A 23,908-nucleotide genomic window follows, 5' to 3' on the forward strand; every position below is an offset into this window, starting at 1 on the left:
ACCAAGGATATTCAACTTTTTAAAACTCTTGAACAAATATAAAGACTGGTAAACAACAAGTTGAGATTCAATCATAAAAGAAGCAAAGAATACAACTGAGATGTCTACCAGCAAGAGAAGTATGAATACAAAGGGCAGCATAACATATAGTCATGTTCAAAAGGAGTATGTTTGTGGATGAATCCTGACAAAAACAAAATTGTAGAAGCCAGAGGACAGGGAGCATATGAAGAATCTGAAGAGACAGAGTAAAAGAGAAGAATCATTTTGGAGAGAATATGGATGTAGAAAAGAAAAACAGATATTTGAAAGTTAATCTAAATTATATCAATTTCTTATTCAGAAAACATTAGATCATGAGCAGGAAGAGAATTAAGCTATGTGTGGAAAATGAAAACAGTGAAGACACAAGCATAATAATAACTACCAAGACCCTCCAGTCTTGCATAGTTCTTTGCTGATTTCCATATTCAAAGCAAAATGTTATATGATATATACACATTTATGCTGAAAGAGCTGCAATTCTGCCTGTCCCCAATGAAGAATGCTCGTTAACCTTATATAAAACTTGTATTTAGCAAAAAATATAATTTCATTTTAGTTAAGACAAAAATTATCCTATTAATAATTGTTAGATTTTAAACAAATATTTCCAATACAATTCATGATAATTTATTCAAAAAGCAAAAGAAAATACAACAGTTGAATGTTGTCATGCAACACATCAGACGAAGAAATATGATTAGGATGGCTGTACTAGTTACAGTATAGAGTTTAATCTATACAAAAAGAGGTTATAGAAAGAAAATAAATATTTTGAATTGTTTTCCAGAAAATTATATATTTTACATTTGATATGATTTAAAATGACATTGAAGTATTATTTAGAATTCACAAAAGAACCACTTCTTTTAAATTTACTAAGCAAAATACAATTTCACAGTTTTACTACAGAAGATTTCTATGGAATATGCTGATCTTTTATTCAGTTAACAAAACATTGATTTGGTAAACATTTGTGAGCAGCTAGTAATTTTTCATTTTTTACCTGGAATGCACAAATTATTTAAAAGAGGGCAAGTTTGGCACTTTTATACTGATGTCACCAATATTAATATTTCTTGGGATCTCAGGAAGATTCATATTCTTTACAGCTGACACAGCCCGGGCTGGGGCTCCTGCTAAACCAGCCTGTATACAGAAGAAAAAAATACCACTAAGATGGCATTCATTACAATTTACAGTGAAGCATTACAATAAATCATAAAGACATGAATATTAAATATTAGAACAATCAGGTGATATTTTGGATTGGAATGAAATGGAAAATTCTAAAATATTCATCTGGAAAAGGGAAGTGGAAACACTTCACACAAAATCTAAAATATGGTTAATATGTGCAATGGCAACAATGAAAAATTAACATGTTATCTGTAAAATAATCAGTTTGAGGTTAATTAACATTAAAGCTCATGCTAGCTTTGATTTTTACTGTTTCTAGGTATTGTACCATATACAGTAAATGGCTTGGGCCAGTTTTCCTACCCTTGCAAATGGTAAAGTTGACAATTACTACAATATTGACAATTGGAATTTACTATACAATAGTAAATTGACAATTATTCAGTTCTTACAGGATCTGTTTCATTTCAGTTTTCTTACAACATTAGATTTTAATCAAATTCTCAACATTATACAAAAATAAACTTTTCACATGATTTTAACCTGTTAGATTTTTTAGCTTCAAGGTTCAAAAAACCGACTAGTTTGATCTAAACCTGTTCTAATTTTATGTTTAGAAATATGAATGCTAAACCATGATCTAATAAATTCCCTTCCCCACACATGGTGCTGTCCTTTCCAAACTGCAGATATGTACAGCAAATTATTCCTGAACAAAATCTTGCTAGAACCACAATCAAAATTCAGGTCATTTTTTCCCATGCAGGAAAAAAATTAAAATTATTCTCTACATATAGTACAATTAATTTTGAAGGATGCTGTTTCAATGCAAATTTATTTTATTATTTCATCTAATATTTAAGCTTTAAGCCATTTTTTACTGTAAGTGGTAATATAAAAATATATTTTATAATGTATACAATGTATACAATATATAAAGCTGTCTTGTGTACTGTTATCAGAGTTCCTTAAATGTTTTGTATTTGCAAGAGAACACTTCAAAATTGAATACCTACTAAAACAAAAGAATAAATGAAGCTTTCCAAAGATGTTTAACAATCTGAAATACCATCTGACTATACTTGTACATATTTTTACAATATTGAAATAATTAGAAGGCATTTTTAATATTGAGACATTACATTCCCTGAACTAACTTATATGAATAGTAAAGTATTCACAATTCATGTCTTCTACGACATTAAGCCTTTCTATATTTGCCTGGAACTTTGACATTCAGACACATAAAATCTTTCTTAGACCCCAAAAGCAGCTTTAGTTAGGGCTTTCTAGAAGAATGCACTACTGGTTTTTGTCTGGGATTAACACTTGTTAATATATTTCATTACCATTTTTTTAAAAATGCTCTCTGAATTTTTTTTTAATTTACAATGTCTGTATATCACACTTGCATGTGATTTCGTTCTACAGTATCTATGTATCTGATTATTTTATTTCATAGCACTTATTTGAAATATAAGTAATCTAAATTTATTTTAGATCCTATTCATCTTTTCATGAAGAAAAAAAAATGAAATGCTAACTGATCATAATGTTAACCATGTCTGCGTGAACATAAGACATACCAATTTCACATAAATATTCCTAGGATTTGGGCTATTCATTCAGAATTTTTCATTAGCTGCCATTAATTTTTCTCCCGAAAGCTCAACTTGGTCAACATTTAATCATAACAATATTTGTAAAATTAATAAAAGGATTGTTGAGTAATACGTTTAAATAGAGGTTTACACATTCTTGTGTAGAAACATAATTGCCTTTTTCCCCAAGAAAATACAATCTCTGCTTTTTCAACAGCTGGAAGTTCCAAGTCCCAATCTTGTATTTTTGCAAGCAAGAGAAAAGCTCACCAGTGTCAAGCATACAAATATTTCTCTTTAATATCCATCCCATTTTTTATAGTTTTAGTAGACCTAAAAACAATTTGATATTCCTTCACAGTGCAAAATAATATTGTTTTATAATGATTCTTTAAACATTTTGTTTCTCTTGGTGTAATTCCAAATACCAGAGAACTCTTTTATTTTATTTTTTAAAGAAAAATGGTTTACACTCATTCTGGCACATACTTTCTTTAAGCAAGGAAAATAATTTACATGTGCATCTACATCTACTTAAATAATGCATATTTAGAAATACTTCGTATGAACTAGGATTCCTGTCAGCTATTAAAGATATTGATAGACAATGTTTAATAGGATTTCCATGGCAAGAATTCAGTAGATGTATCTATGTATTACTATAAATGGAGCAAACCACTTCAATTGTAGTTCACTGAACTGACGCTGCCTTTCATTCACCACCACAATTTAAAGTACGAACTAAAAATCACACTATACTTCTAAGACATAGTGAACTTTTCTGGAGTTATAATTATGGTAAGCAAAAAATCTACCAATAATGCATAGCTACAGGCACTTGTGCCACACATGCATTTCTTTTCATGGGCCCATCCAATTAACATGGAAAGAAGTAAAGGAGATGAGGAATATAACATTTTTTAAAAATCCAATCTTCTTCCATCACCCAGCTCATGATTACCGATTCCCTTTCTAGCTAACTTCTATTTTGAGAGCTGGAAAGAAAGACAAAAAGTTACAGCAATTGACAAAGGGACGTAACATTCCTCATCTTAGCAGTTGTTCTTGAATGAATCAATTAGTCATTTTCTTACATGTATTAGAAAAGTTATAAAATATCCCATGGAGTTTCACAAGTTACATCATAAACAAGTTGCCGATGGGCACATTTGTGTGGTTCTAATTATCCAATAAGTAAAAACCAAGCTGAATCGTAAACCTAAAATATTGCTCATGATCTCATAATGAGCACAAATATTCCAGCATGCCCACAAGGTATTAGAAATACAGTGTGAATTTATATACAGTTAAAATTACAACTAATCAAACGACATTTGCCCAGCTGCTTTGTAATCTCAGTTTAAATAACCATATAAGTTTGATATGTACTTCAAAATTCAATAGTCACTGAAAGACACAGGGTTGATTCCATAACAATATCCCCAGTAAGGGCATGGACAAGGGGTGACTGATTTCCTTTCCTGTTCTTTGAAAACATTCACAGATGGTAGCTTCTTAGTTTTGGCAAGACCTTCCATTTTTTTAAGCTAATCAATCATCAGCATAATCTCTAACCCAATCAAACAGCAAGATTCCCCCAGCCTTCAAAACAGTGTCTTTTCAGAGTTGCTTATGAAAGGATGGCTGAGAAAGTCACCTCTTGTCTCTCTGACTTTCACTGACATTTGTCTGAATCAAACCTATAACAGGTTGCCTTCAGTGATGCTTGTAATCAGAAATTACAGACTGAGCACTCTAACATGTTAAAAAGGCAGAGATGATAATAATACATTTAACCCAGCTAACACAAGTGGGAAAGTCATAGTCTTTCTAATTACAAAAATTGACATTTAGCAATGCAAAGCATATTTTAGATTCTTTTCAGGACACTATTTAGTAATATGGAAGTTGTATATTGTATTTCTTTTTTATACAGCACATTACATTGATGCATAAGTGCTTAGCTTTATTGTTTGCTAAAATCATAATTATCCTCCAAATGACATTGTAACAACTCTATTCCAAGCTTTTTTTTAACAAGATAAATGGATAGATCAACCTCCCAAGTGTTTGTGCTTGTTATAAAAGGCAGATCCTTTTATATGCACTATTTTTTGAATTCATTCCTCCAACATATTTTATAGTAGACATTACAACTGTTTGTGTTTTCTATCAACCCTTCTTCCCAGAACAAGTATGATTCAAAGCAGCAGGGTTATGAATAAGATGGAAGGATGCAGTACAGAATATAAAAGTATGATCATGTTCTCTTCTCATGAGGTTAAATAAATGAACAGAATTAGAGGAAAAAACAAAATGAAGTCTGCAAGTATATCAAAATGCCAAACAGATAGAAGACTTACACATACTCTTAGAAATTTCAAGCACTTGGATCACAGCGATAGTAATGGATGGACATGAATTTTTTAAAAAAATTTGATTTATCTCTTTTTAAAGTTGCCAGACCCAAAAATAAAAACAGAATGCATATAAGCAGAAAATAAAAGAGCAATATTACATAAAAATAAAGAAAGAACCCTTATCTTGAAGAATATATTTATAGAATAAAAAATGGACTGTTTGGAATGCTCGTAAGTAGACTTTATCAGGAGGTTCTAAAACTGTATTTTAATTTTGGCCACTTTTAGCATGAACATGGGATATTGTGAAGCATACAAATTGGAAATAGATACCTAGTTACATGGTTTTTTATGATTATAGGAGAAAATTCTACAGAAATGTTTAGCTATTAAATGATGTATAACATTTTCTTACAAAGAGTGATAGAAACAAATATATTGTTTTAGGATTTTACATGCTATTGATTAAAATTATATATGACATGTAGCATAGACTGAGCTTTAAATGCTTTCTTATTTCAGTATTCTATCATTTGCTAGCCAATGTGATAAAACTTCCTCAGGAACATTAACTAGCCATAGTAAATCTTAACCCAATCAAAACTTATTGCCAATAATTTCTCAAAGCCCTAAAATGTTTTTCTGTTCTAAATATTATTCTTGTATTTAATTTTTCCAGATTTTGATTTTCAAAATGGATGTCTAGTTTAAAATATTCAATATTAAATAGTATTTATATTTTTCTAACTAACCAAAGTTCTCAGAGAAAAAAGCTTACGGTACATAAAAACAGTCTTTAAACCACAGTTGCTACTATGGCAGTCTAGTTAGATACATATCATTATTACTGGAGCTATCTAATTATGTACACTTGTAACACAGCATAGAAGCGTTACATAGGAGCAGAGAGTGACAGGGTTAGGAGGATGCTAATTGCTTAATTGGTAACAGCTTAAAAATACAAAATTCACTTCAAAGCCTTACCTGCTATAAACTCCCTAGCACTACTGCACAGTTTTAAAAGTTGGGAGAAAAAATTACCAACAACCTTAACATAAAACATCCTGTGAAAACTGAGGATTTTAGCTTTAAAAAATTCTGATTCTCCACATCTTTTTTTACTATTATCCAATGCAAAACTCTACAAATTGCTCCTGTTAGGGGGAGACCCCGGAAAAGGGGTGATGGTGGTAGGGATAGGGCAAATGGGGGAAAAAGATGTTCATTCATAGAATGAATTTAGGTGTCTTTCATTTGAACAAGGGGTCTATTATATTCAACTCTTCAAAAATATTTATGTCTAACAACTGATTAATCTTACAATATAAAACCTAACGTGCAGAGTTTGTACTACTGCATTGTCAGTAAGGATTAGAAATGGCAACAGTTCTGAATAAATATTAAAGAATTGATGGTGACTAACATTTGATGAACTTCCCCAATTTCTCCCTTCTGGAGCATGAATTTTCAATGGCTGGCCTTGGTTTTAAGTGTTATATCAAAGGTATTAATTATAGTAAAGGATAGCAAAAGCTTCTGTTTGTCCAGGATTTGAAATCAGCTTAAAATCTTATTTTCACATCTTCCTTTTTTAAAAAAATATATAAAATCTAACAGATATTAATCTAATTATAGACATAATATATAATTATGGTTAAGACAGATGCTTGGTTACTCTAGAAAGAAACAAAAGGCATGGGAGAATAGAGTGGACATGATAGCATTCTGATTTCTGACTAGCTGGTTATAACCAAACAATTGGGAACAGCATATCTATATCAAATAAATTAGATTTGTTAATGATGTGGGCATACAAATAATAAAATTACATTTTAAAAATAGAAATTCCAAAGCTGAACACTAATGAAAGGAGAAAACAAAAGTAAAAATATATGAAGTTAATGACAATCTATTAAATACACTACAGCAATAAAAGATGAAGGAAACCAGCACAAAAAGTGGGCTACGAAGACTAATATGGGTTTATCAACACATAATTTTTGAGTCTGGCCTAATTTATCAATTGCCTTTGACATCATTTTGCTTTCTCTTATTTTAAAGCAGCACATTTTTTTCTGAAAATTATCAATACCTGTATCTACCTGTCCTGTCTGGGAGACTGAAAGATAAAGGTCTGTAAAGAGAAGAATGGAAAGAACTAGAAAAGATCAGGTGGTTTGAAAAAATGAGGACTGACTTAAAACGACCAAATTCACACCCAGCTGAAGACTACAGAAAAAACACAAGAATACCAATTCTTCCAGGGAACACCTTCCATGTCACTGATAGTGCCTGACACTCAACCCAAATTTTCCCGTTTACCAAAGCCTAAAGCTTTATTTATTTGGCTTATTTTTCTTTTGCAGAAAGGGTATCAAAAATGGACAAATAAATTTGCTTTTGTCTTGTTAAGAGAAGCAAAAGATACTTCTGCTTTACCACTTCAGTTGATATATGTTGGGGAAGCAGGACCTTCATTTGTAAACAGTTGTCTACCCATTTATTTTAAAGCAAGGCCACTCCCTTTGAACAAAATTATCCAGAATTATTAGCTAGATTATGAAGTGAAACCCAAGTGCCTAAAAGTGCAGCAAAACTGACACTGCTGTTGAATGTATTTGAAAAAATGGTATTTGAGTATCAACTGGAAATAATAGGGTCATGACTTAGTTTCAAAGACCCACATGCAGTATTTTGTGCATGCATCAGGGCCCAACACAATCCCAAAAAGTCATTCCATTTACACTTCAGGATAGTATACAGTGCAGTTGTGGGATAGGGAAAGAACCAGTAACATGCACACATAGTGTGCAAGCAGAAGGGGTATTTTGGATCAAACGCCAAAGATTAGGATTAGGAGATGGCATGAAAATAACACTATCTTCTCCAAAGTAAATACCAAGGAGGTTTTAAAGGGTTTCGTTAGTTCATTCAGAGACTATATTGCTTTTTTTTTTCATTATTGATTTATTTTGCTCTGTAATAAGCACTGATAGAAAGTAAAAATAGTGAAGTACTATTCCATTAGTACTTTGCTAAATATTTGTCAAGTTTAATTTGCATACACAGAAAACAGTCATTCAGTGAGGCAACAGAAATTAAGATTAACCTGACCAGTACACTGAAATACTTCATTATTTAAAATTCCGGAACAGGTTAATCTCTTAAAACATAATTTAATAAATAGGAACATATTTATAGTTTACTAAAGCTGCACTTCAAAAAAGAATAAAGAGCTCATTTATCTCTTGAACCACACAAAGAAATTACTGTATATTTAGACAAGTCTGATTCCAATTTTATTATACCTTTATTAAGTTTTTGCCCAGCATATAACCACGTAGCATAGGTATGCAAATTTCTGTGCTTCTCAGTCAGTGCTGCATAGCTCTTTAGCTAGAAAATAGCTTAAATAAAAATAATGATAAAAATGCAACCAAATGTTGAATAGAGATTTTATGAATTTTCAAAGTAATTTACTTGAAAATAGTTTATCAGTTGTGATACCTTTGTTATATGTAGCATCTATGATATATATATTAATTATAAAGTGATAGAAAATACTGTACATATACTTATTTATATATCACAATATTTATGTACCTGTTTCTATATCACAAATTTACCCAAAAGGAAGACAACCCTTGGTCAATCTAATTGAAATTAATCCTGGAGACTGTCTACCTCCCTACTGCCCCATTAAATATTTACATATAACCCATATATTTGCATGTGCTTTTCTCTCTCTCTCTCCCCCCTCTTCAGTATATAAAATTAATAATTATCTGCATATGCTTACATATGCATATGTTTTCTCTCACACACACAACACATGCCTTTCTTTCTAGCAGAAATAGCAAATAAAGTAGCAGAAATACAAATGGAAGAAAGTGCAAGACAAAACAGAATGTAGAGGAATCAATGGAAAATAGCTGAAACAAGGAAAGAAAAACACAATTGACAGAAAACTCAACTGATATTTTGCACTGTGCTCAGCAAGCACAAATCTTGTGCATGCTTATTCTGTAGGGAGTAAAACTCTAACCAATGACATTTACTCTCAAATAGGAAAACTTAGGACTCTTTTTAATCAGTATGAAATCCAGTAACACTCTATTTCTTTTTAGAAGCCTCCACAGCAACTGTGATAATGCCACAATCATGATTTACACACCGTGACATCAGATAAATGGTACAATTATCTTTAATGTCAGGGCATGTACATAAGTTGCAATATTTGCATAATGATGCCATCATGTTCATTTTGTCATTTATCTCCTCCTCCCAGCCATTCACATTTTTGCACAAGACATGGGAAAGTATGCTAGCTGTCTCATCCTCTTGTTGCCCTCCACTAGAGATGAGGAAATGCTGTAGCAAGATAAAAGATAGGAACCATTCAAACCATCCATTATGCCTGCCTTACCAAGAGTCAGGAGAGGATAAAAATGTCACAAGTCCACAATTAGAAAGTACTGGTAGCTTGCCTAAAGCTGACCTTGACAACAGTAAGTAGATGGAAAATATTAATGGACTCTGCATTTTTCTGAAGAGAGGCAAAAGCAGTAGATACCAGCTTTTCTCAATCTCCTGTCTCTGTTCTAGCAATTCCCTTGGATTATTTGCAGATTGCTGCCTACAGTTTCTTCCTTTTGGGTAAATATGGTATAAAAGTAGGTCAATTTAAAAAAAAAGGCTTGACCAAAGGTGTTTTTTGTCACTGTAACTAAGATATCTGCAATCTTGATAGATTTTCTTTTGCAAGCAAATAGCCATGAGAGGGCAGAAAGAGGAAAGTAGTTCGGGGGCAGGTGGAAAGCTTCTCTCCACAGACTGCTAAAGAGTAAATAAAATTACTGAGAGGCAAAAGAATAGAAAATTTATTTAATGTTTCATTTAATTTGGTATAAGGCATTTATGATGTTATTTATAGTTATTTTTATATTTTGTAGAAAGAAAATCAGTAGTTTTGTTGATTATTTAACAAACATTTTTACTTAACTCCAAATATATTACATAACTCTTTAAAAAAAAGAAAAAGTAACACACCACTTACCATATTTTAGGATTAGCTAAGGTTCTTAATTGTGTGTTCAATTTTTTTAGGGGTACATGTTCATCTTATTAACATTTTTAAATTTTTATTTGCTACCAATATACCATTTAATGAAGCACTCTAAATTGGGCTTCCTCAATTTTTTTTTTTTTTGCTCTGAAGGCTTATCTGAATGTGGGGAACATATTATGAGCACTTTCAAAAATGACCTGTCAAAGCTTTTTCAAACTTGGCTTTAAGATATAGACTTCAACTCCAAGAATTCTCCAACTAGTGTTAGCTGGGGAATTGTGGAAATTGAAGTCCACAGATCTTAAAGTTGCCAAGTTTGAAAAGCAGTGGTCTGAACTATTCTAACACAAAATTTAGCAGACCTTAAAATATTTTAGGCTGCTCTTTGCCACACTTTCTAGTTTCTGAGGATTAAACAAAACATACCTCCAAACAAAGAATATGGTTGGTGTTTTATAACATGCTAACTTCTCATTTATTCTTTTAATTAAGTGTATCTAAAAACATTAATACCAAATTGTGTACAGCACAACAAAAATGTGGTACACAACAAAAATGTATCCACAAGTATACTAGTACATAAATTATGATTATCACCATTTTAAACAAGCTTTAAGAGTCAGAAGCCTTGACTGAAGGAAGCTCAGAAATATTTCTATAGATAATGCAAATGGGAATCTGATAGAAGAAAAATGAAATGTTCAGCTATTTAAGCACTCAACAAAGGCTTTATCATGCCACATTCTAAATGCTAATTTGTAGCAATCAAATAACCAAGTATTAACAAGTAGATAACTATTTTGTATCATGCAACTATATGATCATGCTTCAACTGGCTTTACCACCTTTTATTCTTACCTCAGATTTTTCCAGTTTATTTTGAGCATCAATTTGGGTGACTATTTCATTCATGTTGGTCTCCAAAACCATTCCGCCCATCACCATTTCAGCCAGGATATTATGAACCTAAAAAGAACACCCAATAAACAATGGTTGCACAGATTATATCAATCCATCACTAATGCAGTTGTATTTTATTATGCTTTTCTAAAGTATACTTAACATAAATCAACTTTTCTAATATAACATTTGTAATAAATCAAATATATGTTCCTTTCATGTGAAGTACAAGTGCAGTGTATCACCAAGAATATTCAGATTCATGTCCAAACTCTGCTATGAAAAATCATTGGATGACTTTGGGACAGCCACTTGAAATCAACCTAACCTACCTCGTTGATTGCTGATGTGAGTAGTAGGGGAAACAGAAGAGTATTAAACATACCTCTTTGAATTCTTAGAAGAAAAATGGAATATAAATCTAATGAAAAGAATTTTGTTGTTCTGATTGCTACATCAACTAAAATAGATTTTTAAAAAATTATATTCAAGTTTATCAATTTTTTACACCATCTGTCAGACAGTTGATCACTACAGGCAAAATAAAACCAGTGATACTGAAACCAACTTTTTAAAATAATTTATGCAATTCAAAGAGCATTTGTATATGGTACATAAAAACCATATAGTTAGAAACCACTGTCTTGATATATTGTATGACCAATTTATCACTTTATTTTGACTTCATTTGCTTTTAAAGTTTTCTTCTTATGGATAATGTATTACCTCAGTTATGATTTCATGGAGTTATTAAGATAATACTGAAAATATGTTTGCCTTGATAAAAGTTATTCATGAAAGAAGGCAGGGATGACACCTAGGAGTATAATGATAACTGTGTAATAAATGGCTCTGCCAGCTCCACTGTCACTGCCATGCTGTCACCAAGCAGCTGATAGGTGCACTAGATGTCACAACTCAGCTCTACTCTTAAGCAATTCACAAAATTCCTGAAAATTTAATGATTGGCTTTCAGAAACAGGCGCAAGCTGATACCAGAATACCACTATTTCCCCTTGGATGACTAAACCAATCTGTCCCAATCTGGGTGACTTTTTGACATGAGGACTTCCCAGAATTCTCCAATAATCAAAGCACTACTAAAAAATTTTGGGATTAAAATCCACATATTGAGAGAGTACAAAGGTTATGAAAGCCTGTGCTGAGTTAACAGAAAAGGTCTGCAGGATAGGTAAAGAGTTTTATTTATCTAAATTGTATAACCCACTTGGACAGTTAAATTATAGCTGACTGTAAAAATTTCAATATAAAAGGGAAATTAGGTATTCTTCACGCCTGCCTTTATCACAACATTCTAATTAGCTGAAAACAGAGATAGCAACACACTATTCCAAATATAGTACTGTATGTGGAAGAACAATCATTGTTTTTAGTTTATTTTACAGCATAGTTTCCTGAATCTTTAACTTAGGACACAATATTAAAGAGGCTGATTTCAAATAAAGCATGCAAGGATTCCATTCTTAATAGTTAGAATCTACCGCAGGTAATCATTTTATACTTCTTTACAAAGAAATTCTACAGATAAGCTTTAGAATGCCACAAATGTTATTTAATGTTTTGGTAAACTAAAAATTACTACCATATCTATAATTGAAATTTGAAAAAAAGGTATCTGACAGAAGCAGAAACATCTGACAGAAACAAATGTTTCTTGTCAGAATATCATGACTTTATGTTACAGCATCTCACCACAGTACCTTATCCACATGGAAAATTAAATCCAGTTCACAGACATTCTCAAAACATTTGTCTAAAGTTTCTACAAAAACCTGTAAAGGAAAAAAAAAAGGGTCAAAGGTGAATAGCAACTCAACTTGACATTATGAACAAACATGGAAACCAATTACTTTTTACTATAAAGAATTCAGAAAGTCAAATATATCTATATGCCTTGTTTCTTGGAAGATCTCAAGAAACATTACAGGTATCCCTTGTTTACTAACTGCAATTTAGACTGGCAGTTTTGTTCCTAAGTGACATGGTTGTAAACTGAAAAAAATCACAACCTCATCAACTTATAATGACAGTCTTGGTAGCGGTTAAGCATGACATCATGTGATCATCACTTGCAACTCCCTGCTGGCTTTCCTATTGACTTTGCTTGTCAGAAGCCTGTGGTAAAGCTTGTAAACAGCAATCATGTGCCTGTGAGACACTGTGACTGTCATAATTGTACCCGAGTTGCCAAGTGCCTGAATTGTGATCACATGACAATGGATGCTGTGATGGCCACAACTTCAAGGATTCATCATAAGCCCTCCTGTTCAGCACTGTCTTAACTTCAAACAGTTGCTGCATGAATGGTCATTAAGCAAGGACTATCGGTAGACATCAAATTTCATTAACATAATGGTCTAGCACTTACATAGAAATGTAAGTTCCTATATTTCATGCTAATTCCTATTTTGACAATGCAGAAGAGCTAAATTATTGTTGAAAAAAATCATTTTTAGTCTACCACTTGCCCCCAAAAAAGGGGTGTACGGAGGCTGAAAACAGAATGCGCAGAGGCCGAAAATGGGGCCTGCGGAGGCGGCAATAGGTGGTAGCTGTGATGGCCGCCGATGGGCGGTGGCAATCCCCACAGCCTGGAACAGCTAATAGGTATTCCGGGCAGCAGATCCAGCCGTCAATCAGCTGCTCGTGCTAAATCAGGCTTGTGCTAAATCACGCTGTATGCTGCAAGGAGGCAAATTGCTGGGAGGGACAGGCAGATTTTTTTTTTCTTGTTTTCCTTCCCCAGAGTTGGTGCGTCTTATACTTCAAAGTGTCTTATAGTCCGAAAAATATGATAAATGCTAGACAGTTTGGGCTTGTTCAGTTTAACTATAGTTTGAGTATAGCCACAGCTTTCTTAAGCATTCTAAAACAGAAATGAAGGTTTGCAAATTCTTTTTTGTAGTACTAGAGGATTGGAAAAATGTTAACTTTACCTTATTTTCATGATAAAACAGCCTGTTCATCAACCAATATTTTAAAAACCAGCTTACAATGTTCATTGTATGTTGTCATGATTTCTTCAGATGAATCCTTGTCACAGAATGAGAAGTACAATGTCAAGGGCAGCTCTTTGTCAAAGACTTCAGACTTGGCCTGGAATTTTGGGTTTGTAACCGACACCTTGACCCTGATTGACACTTCTCAATACTCAATCCCTTAATGAGACAAATATTTTTGGCAGATGGGAAAGCAAATTCAGAATTGGGGGGGGGGAGGCGGTAGACATTTCTTTTAATAGAATATATAGAACCTCTACTGAGTTTATAATAGTATTTCTGCATATAAGCCCTTAACAAATGCATAGTTGCTGAGAATAACTTTATTTGTAGCATTATGTTCCTGTCTCCAGTGCCCATTTCCTTCACTCACCTCAAGATTATTCACTTATATCATCATCTCTCATTTTTGTTTCCTGGACTTAAGCCTTCATGTGGATTTTTGACTACTTATGTTTTTGATTATTTGTCATCATGTACGAACTTTGTTTATCAAACTGTATAGTCAGGTTTCCACTATGTGTAAAGACACCTGTTTGTTAAATACTACAAAAAAGTATCCTATTTGCAATCTGCACAACACATTAAATTTTAATTTTAGTGTATGGTAGCTCTTTTAATTAGAAATCTGAGAAATGTATGGTAAGTATCACACTGGCATAAATCTCTAATTTTGCTGCAATATCCTGCTTTCTGTTGCTTGTTAAACTCAAATAGCAGCAACAAAATTGCTTCCCTGGTCTGTTTTCCCAAAAATTTAGAACAATGAAAATCATTTTGAGGAAATATTTTGCTCTGGATCTGCTGCTTGAAGCTATGCAGCAAATATTTGAAGATTCAATGCAGTTGTCTTAATGTCCTTTTGAGATCTTTTGAGTATCTGTGTGCATTTGCAAAAGATATTTCTGGGAACATGTATTTTGTAATGGCCTTAGAACAACTGTGCATGTCAAGTTTTCCCCAACAGCTTAAATGGAAATGCCACAAAAGACTCCAGTAACTTCTTACAAATATCTTCATTGTAGAAAAAGCTATGAAGTAATATGAAAGAATTCCTTCAGCTGCTGTATACTGACAACAGGTTTTGTATATTGTGGACCTTTGTTGTTTGTGCCTCTTTCTCCTATCCACCTTATGCAATGAATTACATGAGCTCTTTAAGGCAGGAGGCATAGATTCCACTTGTCTCTTGTTATGATAACAAACAGATCTAATTTTAAAAAATCCTGACTATGTAAGAATTAATTCTCCCAGCATTGTGGATTTGAGTTGTTGCTTTCTGGTGCAAGGAGATGGAGTAAAGCACATCGAATTATAATGATGCAGGTACATTACAAACATTCTAAGCCTAATGTCAAAATAGCTTTTAGCTAAAGAGAAAAGTTACACTAAGAGCCATTACGCCACCTAAAAGTATTATTGAAATAGGATAAAATAAGACTATTCAAATGTGTGCACAACTACGCATTTTCTGGTAGTGATATTAACCACTCTTAATTCTACAAATCACAATATAGTACATAGGCAGCATTTTAAAAACAGCAACAGTGCACACAAAAAGACTGATGGAAAGCTAAGGCAGCGAGATTAGAGAAATTAAAGCTACATAGCTGCAAATTTATGCTTTCAACTACAAAGATGAATGGAAGCCACTAAAAACATACTTTGTTGTTTGTCAGTGAATAAAGGGACATTCATTTTCAAATCACCGCAATCAGAAAAGTAAGTAAAATTAGACTCCAATGTTAAGTTAGCACCTAGCTCCCTCTACTGCTTTATTCTGAAACCAACAGTTAACAAGTTTATATATAAGGGTAGTACATGTTTTTTAAAAAGAGCATTAGATCTCACATATAGCTGTTGCACTGCTGTTTTATGAATTAAAGCAATCTGGCCTTTACTTTTTATGTTTACTGAAAGTCTAAAAAATGTATAAGCTTTAAGGAAACAGTTACCAAATTAGTAAGATTCTTAAAGGTATGCATAAAAGTATGAAAAAAGTTGGGTTATGTTAAGGAATAAAAAGATGCTTGCTCACACAGAATTCAAAACACTTCTAAATTATTTTAGAAGTATGCACGTCCCTATTATATATATAAAAAAGCAATTATTTAATTCACAGAAGTTAGGAGGTCCAAGTATAGTCAGAGAAAAATGTCTGAGATATCTTCTTTATATAAGCAATACAAAGAAATTGTATAAACTTCACATTTTATTCAAAACTATATGGGGTAGCATATGAGCCCAAACTTATGTATAGAATATAATTATAGTATAATTAGAGGCATTACTCACAGAAGCCTAAGTGGGAGACCCCAGGAGGAAGTACCTATTCAATCAATCTACTACACACAATTGATGGACTCTGTTGGATTCCAAACTGTTATTTCTGAAACTCTGATACATGGTTTTACAGGGTGTGATGACCAAGGCACGGCTCAAAGGTAACACAGCCATAAAATAAGTAAAAGTCCCTTTATTAGGTCTCCAGTCTGGAGAAAAACCTTTCCATAAACCTGTAAGCAGACAAAACTTCCAACTGTAAATCCAACAGGGCAAGATAAGGTAATTAATCTAGGAGAGCAAGCAAGATAAGGAATTCCAGAATTGAAGTAGCATGGCCGTAAATTAAACCAGTTGGTAGGATGCCAGGAACTCAGATAAAGCAGTCAACACGAACATGAACTCAGCGTTTGTTCCCAATAACCACCCCTCCCATTTGCCTCTCCTTTTAAACTCCAGCTCCAGGTGTATTTTGTGAAGGGATCAGGGCCCTTTCTTCCCTCATAAGCCACGCAACCTACGTTGCTCTCTTCTCTGTTCTTCCCTGTGTGCCCTAGGATGAGGAGGGGGTGGCTTTGGTCTTCATAAGAACCCACTCTCCCTTGTTCTAACTCTCCCCTGCTCTGGCCAGCCTAACTGCCCTTCCCCAGTTTCCTTCACAGCCAAGGAGCTACTCTCTTGCTCTCTGTCAGCTGCTCCTCTTCCATCTCAGAGTCAGACCCCAATAGGGGCATGACACAGGGCCTTATAACTGCTAGCTGGAGCAAGGTGGCAAGGACCTTTAAGTAGATTGCACCTATGTGGATTTTTCTCTACTTGTGGATCCCAGAAAGTTTCCTGTCGTTCAAATATGCTACAGGAGATGAGACAGAAAAAGATGCCTAAAGATGCAATTCATTCTATGCAAGCCTTCCCTTGAAAACCACTTGGAAGCTACAACTGGCTCAAAATGAAGTGGTATAAATAACTCCTACTCTGCAAGCTGCAAAAGTTCCCTGTAGGCTTCTGATTCAAGTTTGATTTGATTCAAATTCAAGTGTTGCTTATACCAATAAAACCCTTCAAAGTATGATTTGCAGAACTACTTATCTCTGACTTTCTCTCTCCATCCCATTAGATCTGACAGAATGAGCATGCCTTGGTATCCCCAATGAAACAATATGATCTAATGAGACTCACAAATTATGCTTTCACTGTCCTGGCACTTGCCCTTTAGTACAGCATATCCCATGATATTCAAAAGGCCCCAATCATGCTAGGCTTCCATGAAACTTTAAACATTTGGTTTCCTCCTAAAGAACTGGTTTAGGATGTGAGGTATGTCCACCTGGAACAATGTTCTTGATTTTTGAAAACATTTTGTGCTCTGCTTATGCTGTTTTATACTGCTGTTTTTTAATTTTCACTGTTTAACTTTTTCTATTCTTACGTTAACCACCCAAAAATGCACTTAATGAGCTTAGTGGCCACAAAATAAATAAAAGAACGGGACTATCTCTATATGTAGGCAGCCTAAAAGTGGTTTTGGCCAGTTATGGATCAGCTTGTTCCTAATACTATAACAGAAACCATATTCTACTTATGCTATCCCAAGGAACTCACGATCCCTAAACTTGATCAAAAAGCAATTTTAAAAAGCAGTACAATTTCCAAATAAGTCTCAATTACAACATCAGATTTCAAAAATTCCAGCTTTGTCCTTAATTACCTTCCTCCAGATACTTACTCCTTTATTGGGTAATATATCAATGTGGGAATAGGGAACTTGCAGGCAAGTGAAATAAACAAAATGCAAATTTTGTTTTGGAACAGCAAAGGATTATGATTATATACTATAATATATTTTGAAATAATGGAGAACTACAGATAGTCAACATACATTGAAAAAATGACTTCTGATCGTTTTTCAAACTTAGGACTGTTGTAGCATTCCCATAGTCATGTGATCAGTCAGAATAGAGCTGGAAGGGACATAGAAGGTCTTCTAATCCAACCCTCTGCTCAAGCAAGAGACCCTATATCATTTCAGATAGGTGACTATCCAGTCTTTTCTTAAAAACCTCCAATGATGAAGTACCCACAACTTCTGAAGGGTAGCTGTTCCACTGGTTAATTGTCCTGTTAGAAAGTTTCTCCTTAATTCTAGATTGTTACTCTCCTTGATTAATTTCCCTCCATTGCTTCTTATTTTGACCTCTGGGCTTGGGAAAATAAGTTGACCCCCTCTTCTTTGTGGCAGCCCCTCAAATACTAGAATACTATCATGTCATGTTCTTCTTTTCTCTAGACTAGCCATCCCAATTCCTGCAACCATTCTTCATATGTTTTTATCTTCAAGCCCTTAATCATCTTAGTTGCTTTTCTTTGCACCTTTTCCAACATCATTTTTTAATGTGGTAACCAAAACTGGATGCAGTATTTCAGATGTGATCTTACTGAGGATTTATAAAGCAATACTAATACTTCACAGGATTCAGATGCTTGGCAACTGGCATGTATTTATAAGGGTTGCAGTGTCCCAGAGTCACATGATCACCTTTTGTGATCTTCTGACAAGCAAAGTCAACTGGGAACCTAGATTCAGTAAACAACCATGTTATTAAGTTAACAACTGTAGTAATTCACTTAAGAACTGTGGCAAGAAATATCATAAAATGGGGCAAAATTCACTTAACTGTCTTGCTTAGCAACAAATATGTTGGATTCAGTTGTGATTGTAAATCGAGGACTACTTGTAATTTTTTTACAAACTTTAAAATTATCTACCTTATATTCATTTTATCATGTCATTTTCCAATCACAAAGAAATATGACCAAGATTTTTTTATCACATTCCAAAGGATGTTTTAGAATTTACATCAACTCCTTAACCTTTACATTAGGACGTTACAACTGTAGTTATTTCCTGATACTTGTATTAATACTTAACATTGAGAAAATATTCAAATAAAAATACTGAGAAACTTGAAATATAAAGTCAATGAATAAAAGATCAGCTTAATTGTTATCCAATTACTATATTATTTTAGCAAAATATTACTGCTCAGAATTTCTAATCTTCATTATCAAGTAAAAAAAACAAAGAACAAGCAACGGAATACAATATTGTGACTTACTTGTATTAGATCTAGAATCCCAAGTTCACTTTCTGAAGAATCAACGCAGAAAACAAAGTACAGTGTAGCATAATGGCGATATATCAATTTGTTGTCAGATCCACCTATTAATCTAAAGCAAAATACAGTATCAAAGAACAATTAACAACATTCCAATTGTCTTGGTTGGTAGCTAAAAGAGAAAAACGATGCATAATTGTGGCAAAAAAAATAACGAAGGATGTCAAAGGCAACATATTAACATTCAAAGCATTTAAACATATCAATAGATAGATCGTCTCATTTATGTTTTACAATGGGATTGACAATCTTTTTGCAGTCAGGGACTGCAGGTTTTTTAGAAATACATTATCTTAAACATATGGGAGAAACAGTTACTATACCTTTGGTGGGGGTGGTTTAAGTAAAACAGAAACAATATGCCTTAGCTTAAACTTAAATGTTGCGTTCCCTTTTTTAAAGCAGAAAAAGGTTGTGCTGGCACTATTTGGTAGTTTGCTGTTAAAAATGTCAGAGGCCTAAGACTGAGAGCTGGAACAGTAGACCACATGCAGGTTACAGCTTCCCACCCCATTGAATAAAAAGATGCAAATATATGTAAAATCGATCAATAATGACATTCAAAAGTTGTTGTGCACAAGGCAGCTATTCAACGACAAGGGTATTATTTAAAAGGTGATAAAAGATTTTCAGTTCTGGAAGATTGCATAAATTTTATTTAATAAAAAAATAACTGATAATCTCAATATATATATTTACACTACTGTTATTTTGATATTTAAGAAATGTTTCACAATAGTAGATATAGAAACACTGTGAGGATAAATTTTACCAAAGTCTCTTCTTTATAAACATATTGTGTTCACACCACAATAAAAAATGAAAAAATTAGAAGGTTTTTAGACAAGATCTAGAATGGCTAAGGGAAAGAATCTGCAAACTGAGTGCTAATGAGGATTTAAGATCACACAATAAATAATGGTCTAATCCATACATTTACATGCTTCCCAGTGAAGGAGTTCAACTATGTCAATCCCTGTGATTTAAGGTTCAAATTCTGCTTCTAGCTAATGGTATCAGAAAACTGTGAAAAAACCCAAATACCATGTTTCCAGTTATACAGGTTCCATATTTCTCTCTCTCAATCTTTGAGAATTTAGCTTCTAATTTGATCATACTTACAAGCCTCCTTCTAAGAAATTACAAACATTTTCATCACGTTTTGATACTAAGTGGAATGTTTCTCTGATAATCTGTTGTTGTATATCTTCACTCTGAAAAGAAAGGAAACATATTGATGTTTCCAAATACAAGCATTCCTTTGTCATCATATATAGCACAACCTTTATAACAAAACCACATTATTTATTTAAAATGTAAGTCATCCAATTCCCAGTAACTCTAGGTGATTGAAAAGTAAAAATATTTTCTCTATTTTACTTTAAAAAGGAAAGAGACAAAAACAAAGATGACAAAAATCAGACAGGAATGAAAAAGAATCAAGCACACTCAATCCAAGGGGGCGTTATTTACTCTTGCAAAAGGCCTTGGGAAGAGCTTAAATAGCAACTGAAAAGCTGTTGTGTTCTCACAGTTAATGTCAGACCAGACCCAAAGTGACTTATGTTAAAACCTTCAAAAAGTTCAGTGACTCATTGTGGGACTTTAAATACCTTGGAATGCTGTGCCAGATGAAAAATGTATGCTATATTGAGCATTTGGAGTGTATACATGTAATAATTTGTTTTTACATTATATAAAATTATCTTATAAAACTAGTAAGATTTTCCCATCAATATCCAAATTTGTTCCAATGTTGGGTAAAACCTTTGGAATTTGGCTGATATGCCAAGTTCTTGATCACTCTATTTAATACTCCCTATCAAATCCCCATAACAAATATTTTTCATATCTTTTACTATCCGGCCACAAAGCCACTTTTGGTAGCATTTGGTAGCACTTTAACCAGCATAAGTAAAGATGTTGTAATAAAAAATGTTTTGTGTAAATAGTCCAGAGTCTCTTGAATAAAATGGACAGTGTATAAGTTTAACATATAAAATAAAGATCTACTATGAAAAATCTTGCTGTCTCCATGTTCCTGCTTAATTCCCAAAATAACATATTTTCAGATGTAGCCACTCCTTTAGGAAGCTAGCATACAAACATTCATGATTTATTGCATATCCATGCTGCTAATTAGAACTGTCATATTTACATAACAAAACATTCATACATATCATCATGCATAGTTGGTTACATGTAGAAAAAACACATTTTTCTATATATCGGCAGAGCCACATTATACCAAATTTAGCAGAAAATAAGCAACTCTTAAGTTTTGCATTTCTCTTTGGTAAACATATATTTGCTGTTGTTTTCTCTCTCCCATCAGGTACCTAATAGCAGCAAGCTAAATACTCAACTTTTTAATTTATAACAGCGCACAGGATCAACTTATATTATCCCAACGCTGGCTAAGCATTGTATATCATCAACTTGAAAAAAGCTTTGCTCCATCAGGTGCTAGAATGCGCAGAAGCAGATAAATTAACAATGGAATTAAAAGACCAGGAGGAAACAATATATTATGAAATATGGAATAGATGGTATAACTAGCTGGAGAAAGAATCTAAAATTAATGTATAAATGTATAAACATAAGAGAAGATACTATAGAGGAATGAAATAGATAATGTGTAATAGATAGCTATAAATGTAATGTATATAGAAATTAGCTAGTAATATATAAAATGTATATATATATAGCTTGGTTAAAAGATAAAATGGATGTTAATAAAGATGCCAGTATCAAAGCTGTAAAATTGCAACAATTATTTTAAAGATGTAAATGCTGAATAAAAACTATTTTAAAAATTAAGAAAAAAGAAAAAAGCTTTAGCTGTCAGGCAACATGAGAAGTTCATTGCATCTAAGCAGGCTCTCCTGTTTCCTACCTTATCTTAAAAAAAAAAAAGCTTCAAAGTTGTTGCAATCAGGTTACAACCTGTATCATTCCCAGCCCATTTGGCCAATGGTGAGACGTTGGAAGCTCCAGGTGGGTAAAGTTGCCTAGCAACCTGGCTAGGAACAAAAAGGAGCTGCAATCCCTAAACGTTTAGAACAGGGGTCTCCAACCTTGGTCCCTTTTAAGACTTGTGGGCTTCAACTCCCAAAGTTCCTCAGCCAGTTTTGCTGGCTGAGGGACCCTGGGAGTTTAAGTCCACAAGTCATAAAAGGACCAAGGCTGGAGACCCCTGGTTTAGAAAACACCAGATTGCTAAAGCGGTCATAATATATTTCATAAAAAATTAATTTCTTTTCTTTTTTACTTTGACTTTGCTCCTGAATTTTTCTTTGTAAAGCGAAGTTATAAACATAAACCAATGTTTATACCCTTCTTGAACCTCCTTCAGATATGCCCCTAGTCAAGGTGTGTCCTTTATCTTTCCTATGAGAATGTGAGCACTTGCATGTATCCGAAACAACCGCTCTAACTCAGCCGGTTGCCTGCAGTCTGTGCAACCCGAGATCCGCCGTTATCTTCTCCGCCTCTAGCGCAGAAGCCGTGAAGAATACGACCCGGGGGGAAGAGGCGCTATTGCACACGTAAACATTTAGTCAAAAAGCCTCCCTTCCGTCCTTTCCTCCTCGAGCCGAATCGGGTCCCTTAATCTGGCGCTCGCCGCAAGCCGAAGGCTTCTGAGGGGAGACTTTTCCGCCTGCCCCGCACTGACTTCCTCGTCACGGCGCCGAATCATTCCCAGCCCAACCCGCGCCTTCAGGCGACTTGGACGGCGCCCATTCAACCCGTTTCCTGGGCTCGTCACGAATGAAAAGCCCACCGCCTAGGTAGGCTCGCTCGCCCGACCGCCCCGGACACACAAAGCTGGCTAATTTATGGTTTTCTGTGTGTCGTGCGAACGCAGCCCCCTTCCCCTCAGCCACCCAAGGCCGGCCTCTCCCCTCCCGACACTCACATAACGCTGGTAGAATTTGGAAAGGCGCGGCTTCCCATGGTTGTTGAAAATGAGGATCGCTTTAATCATGGTGAGGGCGGCGGTTGACGACCCCCCCACTGAAGCGCGAGGAGGGGGGCTCGCGTACCCCACTCTGCGGCACGCGACACGGCAGAAGCCCCTCCCCTGCTCCGCTCCGTCCCCTCCCTCTCTAAGCCTCGGAGCGAGCGAAGGCGGAGCCAGAGACAGAACCGTTCTACGAGCTGGAGGCCGAAGGAGAGCGTCACTTGACTAACTCGGGATAACGGCGGCCGGGAGGGACCAAAAAAAAACACCAAAACCAAAAACCCAAATCCTCGAAGGCTGAACTCACCGTCACGTGCTCCTAATGTCAGACGTTGAGAAAGGGACGGGGGAGGG

At 34.3% G+C, this 23,908-nt stretch overlaps 1 protein-coding gene across 3 annotated transcripts; it reads right to left on the bottom strand.

The window, feature by feature from the left end:
* Nucleotides 1–649: 649 nt before the first annotated feature.
* Nucleotides 650–23,764, bottom strand: AP3S1 (adaptor related protein complex 3 subunit sigma 1). 3 transcript variants are annotated; one of them, XM_058165979.1, is made up of 6 exons: nt 23,510–23,757; nt 20,713–20,804; nt 19,531–19,642; nt 12,833–12,904; nt 11,070–11,177; nt 650–1,191 (listed from the first exon to the last, which is right to left on the bottom strand). In XM_058165979.1, exons 1-6 carry the CDS (start codon nt 23,576–23,578, stop codon nt 1,063–1,065), a joined length of 582 nt encoding a protein of 193 aa, XP_058021962.1. In that variant the 5' UTR covers nt 23,579–23,757; the 3' UTR covers nt 650–1,062. The 3 variants fall into 3 exon arrangements, with proteins under 3 accessions (XP_058021962.1, XP_058021963.1, XP_058021964.1); XM_058165980.1 differs by lacking the exon at nt 650–1,191 and adding an exon at nt 7,227–7,277 and having other exon boundaries at nt 23,510–23,764; XM_058165981.1 differs by lacking the exon at nt 650–1,191 and adding an exon at nt 8,450–8,550 and having other exon boundaries at nt 23,510–23,763.
* Between the last annotated feature and the right edge of the window lie 144 nt (nt 23,765–23,908).

Source organism: Ahaetulla prasina, chromosome 2 (assembly GCF_028640845.1).
Source record: "Ahaetulla prasina isolate Xishuangbanna chromosome 2, ASM2864084v1, whole genome shotgun sequence".
NCBI classification, from domain to species: Eukaryota; Metazoa; Chordata; class Lepidosauria; order Squamata; family Colubridae; genus Ahaetulla; species Ahaetulla prasina.